The sequence below is a fragment of the Euprymna scolopes genome, chromosome 10, assembly GCF_053919585.1.
Source record: "Euprymna scolopes isolate OS-2025 chromosome 10, ASM5391958v1, whole genome shotgun sequence".
NCBI classification, from domain to species: Eukaryota; Metazoa; Mollusca; class Cephalopoda; order Sepiida; family Sepiolidae; genus Euprymna; species Euprymna scolopes.
In genome coordinates this window covers 135637994-135642993 of record NC_136491.1, presented here as the reverse complement: position 1 = coordinate 135642993, position 5000 = coordinate 135637994, and the positions used below count along the sequence as shown (strand labels likewise).

At 30.9% G+C, this 5000-nt stretch overlaps 1 protein-coding gene across 2 annotated transcripts in view; it reads right to left on the bottom strand.

The window, feature by feature from the left end:
• LOC145286286 (uncharacterized) overlaps nt 1-5000 on the bottom strand; it is a 144842-nt gene that overhangs the window by 117468 nt on the left and 22374 nt on the right. Inside the window, exon 1 of one of the 2 annotated variants that reach the window (XM_080135138.1) lies at nt 1-236. This exon is cut by the window's left edge and continues 8 nt beyond it. The exons of the other annotated variant lie outside the window; for it this stretch is intronic. Within the exon in view, the coding sequence (XP_079991264.1) occupies nt 1-31 (31 nt within the window). The 5' untranslated portion in view covers nt 32-236. Of the gene's footprint in view, nt 237-5000 lie in introns of those variants that run through there. 2 annotated transcript variants of the gene reach the window in all.

Below are 5000 nucleotides of genomic sequence, written 5' to 3'. Positions count from 1 at the left end.
CGGTGTTGTTGCTGCCGCCGTAGTCAAACATAGATTACGAGTTGATGGGGAGCTTTTCAGCTACACAACAGAAAACGTCGCGAGACGACATCCACGGCCACCACCGCCGCCGCCGCCGCCTCCGTTCCCCCTGCCTCCCTAACCATCACCGCCGCCATCGCAGCCATCACCGCCATCGCCAGCGAAGAACAGCCTAACTCCATCACCATCCCCCCTCCTCCCACTTTTTACGCACCTCACTGTTATTAATATCACCTCCTTCCACTTTTATAATCACCACCTCCTTGCCCACCTTCTATTTGTCCTGTACTCCTCCCACTCCTCCCTCTCCACCTCCCCCTTTGATTCTTTTTATACAAAAGCTGCTGCTACTTGGCGAAGTTGGGGGAGGAGTGGAGGGAGGGGGTGTTGGCCTGACAATAATAGTGACAACCATGGTGGAGTTGTTAACGATGATGATGATTGTTCATCTAAAAAAAAAAAAGGGGGAGGAAGGGGGAGTGTAACAGAGACCTCAGTTCAACCCTCCATTTTTTATTTTATTTTATATCATTACCTTTTTCACGTTTATTTGGGCGTTAAGGTAAGAAATAGAGTTACGAAAAGGAAAGAAAATAAAAATCTTGTAGAGAAGGTTTTTTATTTTTTTATTTATTTTTTTACTAAAAACATAAAATAAGTAACTACGGACGCTTATTTTATTTACTTAAAACAAAAACCAAACAAAATAAATAAATAAAAAAAATATTGGGGAAACAAATTTAGGAACGTAGATAAAAATTGTGTGAGCAAAACTAAAAACGAGAAAAAATAAAATCCGGATAAAAGACCGAAAAATAAACAAACAAAATTAAAATAAAACACTTACAATTGATGAGATCAACTTTAAAAACAGTCTAAAGTGACCAGACTTGAAACATCCCGTTTATCTGCAACATACGCCCAATAAATATCTAACCATATACTTTGCTGCATATATATATATATATATATATATATATATATATATATATATATATATATATATATATATATATATATATATATAAAGCTGAACGTCTGTGTGTGTGTCTGGTCACGAATAGGCCCCTATATGGTTGACTATTATAGAAAACTGATCACATATAATGATAGATGATAGAAGATGTACCGAGACACAGGAATGGGTATATTTGATCTGGCATAATGATGATTCATTAAAATTGTGGGGTCTGCGTACGCGCCTGGTCCACAAAGTATGGAAATAAAAAAATTAAAAATTAAAAGAAAAAAACGTTTACAAGTGTTTTTGATATAGATGTACATAATAATACTTGGATAAGTATGTTTTAACTTAAATAGGGATGGTATAATAAAATTGTGGGGTCTGCGGACGCGCCTGGCCTCCATAGAATGGAAATAGACACAAACTTTAATAAAGACTTTTCATATCTATCTGCGTAAGTATACTTTGATAATTATGTTTCAGTTTGAAGAAATATTGTATGATAAAATTCTGGGGTGTTCATTCGTGCCTGACCTCCATAGAATGGAAATATGTCACAAAGTTTAACAAGGTTTTTTAATATAGATCCACAAAATATTGTGATAGATGTTTCAGTGTGAACAGGTATGGTATAATAAATCATGGGGTTTATCTATTTTATTTTTACTTTCATCATATTTTGCTTTGGTTTTGATACCCCCAAATTCGAAACTATCTCTTTACAACCCTTCCTTTTCATAACCTATCATACTTTAATAAATCAGAGTCCATTTTCTGTAGGCTGTTTTTGAACCCAGTCAACGACGGGTACTTTTGCTAGTATATATATATATATATATATATATATATATATATATATATATATATATATATTAGCGATGGGACGATCCAATATTTTTTCCGATGCTGATACAATTACCGATTCCGTACAAAATTCCCGACTTCGATACAATAACTGATTTCGATCCGATTCTTTATAAATCTCTAAATACTTAATTATAAAGTTAGTAATTTTTCTCGATGACCATAAAAACATGTTAAATGTTCATATTTTCTCATATGTAAAAACACACTTGTCGGAGGGGGATGATCTATAGATCTTAGTTTTACTCGTAGTTTAAAATCAATAATTATTTATTATTTTACTATTACTTTTGTTTTAAACAAAATCAAATAAAAAAATAATTAAATGAATCGTTTTTGGCATCGGAAAATAAGCACAAATTTTTCCGATTCCAATATCGTTTCCGATACCCCAAAAAGTTCGAGTTTTTTCAAATTTCCGATTCCGATCAATCATCCCACACTAATATATATATATATATATATATATATATATATATATATATATATATATATAGACTAGCTGGACGCTCGGCATTGCCTGGTCGTAGAATACGCTTTAACATGATCGTTAAATGTATGCAGATTACAAATGTATCTTATTGAATCACTCCTCTAGTAAACATTATAATATAAATCTCACCTCTCTGTTTAAATGTATGTATGTATGTATTTATGTATGTATGTATGTATGTATGTATGTATGCATATATGTCTGCCTGAAATTTTTGATAGAGGCGACAGATTTTCACGAAATCAGTATAATTTTCACGAGATCGGTATCGGTATCGGACGACACACATCGGAAAAACACAAACAATAATTCCTTCGCCCTCAACCGGGAACTTTTCTACAGGTCGCTTTTTTCGACGATATTTGCGAAAGTCATCCCTCTTTTCGATTGACTAGCTTTAATTTAATTTTTCGTCACTTCCGGTTTGGCGATGGACACAACGGCAAAGACGTCTCCTACGCGGTACGTGTTCGAGCCTGTCTGCCTACTACCATTTTTTTTCTTCGCACACCTCCAAACAGCCGGGAAACGCCGGGTACCCAGGATAGTATTATATATATAAGGATGGATTAACTAACCCGAGGACTAATTCGCAAAAATAAATAAATGTCAGCTGATATTTAGGCTTGAAGATGGAAGCCCTGGAAAGTAACTTCTGATTAATGATTAGTTTTAAAATATGCAAACGAAGAAATGATTTGCGGCGATTTTAAATTGTGCCTCTTTTACCGTAAATTGAATTCATTAATTAGAAAAAATTAAAATAAAATGTTTAGGTACAACCAGGATTGAACAGGGAAGACATTCGATCGGGAGTCTAATGTTCTACCACTGAACAGATTTCAATAATTTTGTTTGTTTGTTTTTTTAAGAAGAATTTGTTTAGATTTTATTATCTCCCTTGCCGGTGGTGTAACGTAAATTATTACCTTTTAGGATCGGATTTTTTCGATTTCCGATACTTACCGAATGAATTTCTGTACAAAACATATCTAAGAACACTGCCAAATATATAAATTAACTTTGTGTGAAATTCGCAAAAGATAGGCTTAACCGTTTCGGAACCTATAAGAAAGTAACTCACACACACGCATGTAAGCAAAGAGACTTTATATATATATATATATATATATATATATATATATATATATATATATATATATATATATATATATATATATGGGGGGGATGATTACTTCATTTAATTACATAAATTAATATAATTTTATGCGTAAATTTTTCAGTATTTACTTCAACAGTGCTCAATACATAGGTAGAGCTACATAGTAAGTTATGAAAATATATATGGCAATTAAATCTGACGAATTCTCACGAGAATGAAACGCGGAATATTCTGTGTAGCTTAATTGCCATATATATTTTCATACTTATTACTATATATATATATATATATATATATATATATATATATATATGTATGTGTATATATATATGTATATATATATGTATATATATATATGTATATACTTATTTTAAATGTATATATGTATATACTGTATTTTATATGTATATACTTATTTATATTTATACTTATTTATCTTATTTCACTAATTTTAATTATTTTCACTCTTTCGTAAATATTTAATTTATTACTGTTTACTAATTTAAATTCTTATCATTCACTATTTATTACTGCATTCATTAATACTATTTGTTTCTTATTTCACAATTTCCCCATCTTCCTCTACTTCTTCTGGTCATTAATTGTACATGTTTAATCATGAAAATCTCCAACTTTACCCAATCTACACAAAATAATACTCATTAAACTCCTATACTAACTGCAACCCCTTAATATTTGTTTTTAGTAAATCTATTATTTATTACTCTTTTTTTTTTGTATATCAATAATCTGTAATCGACAAAATGTCATTATCTGTTCCATTTGATTATGGCTACCTGTAATGTAAACATCCCATAAAAATTTTCACTTTATTTAATACGTGTTCCGCCTTGATATATAATTTTTTTCTGTGTAAATTGTAATTGTCACTATTTAACCTGCCCATGATTTACCGTACAAACATTAGCTATTCTAAATTTAGTCTTGATCATATGTTGAAATTTTCTATTTTGTGCCTAAGCTTTGTACTGAGAGTTTATTTTAATAACAAAAATTACATCGTCCAAAAAAAAAAAAACGATCATACGAAGACTGGTTTTTATGTTGAACTCTTGGTGTCTAAAAAAAATGATTTTTTTTCATAAATCATATTACCTCATACTGTATAAACAGAAAAATACTAGCAGGCCGCCCTGTCATAGGAAACACTTAAATATGATATTTTAATTCCTGCAGATTACGTTTTGGGTGCTATCAGCTAGAATTGAAACCAAAAACACACAACACTCCACCCTCATTCCTTAACCTCTGAGACACTTCCATACACAGATCTGCCAACCCATTATTTTTTTAAGATGGAATCACCCGATTGTTTGGCAAGATTCAAGCAAGGATAGACAATCCACAGAATTTCTTATATATATATAAGTACTGTATGTGGATTACTATATATATATATATATAAGTACTGTATGTGGATGACTATATATATATATATATATATATATATATATATATATATATATATAATATATATACACATATATATATGCATACATACATATATATATGCA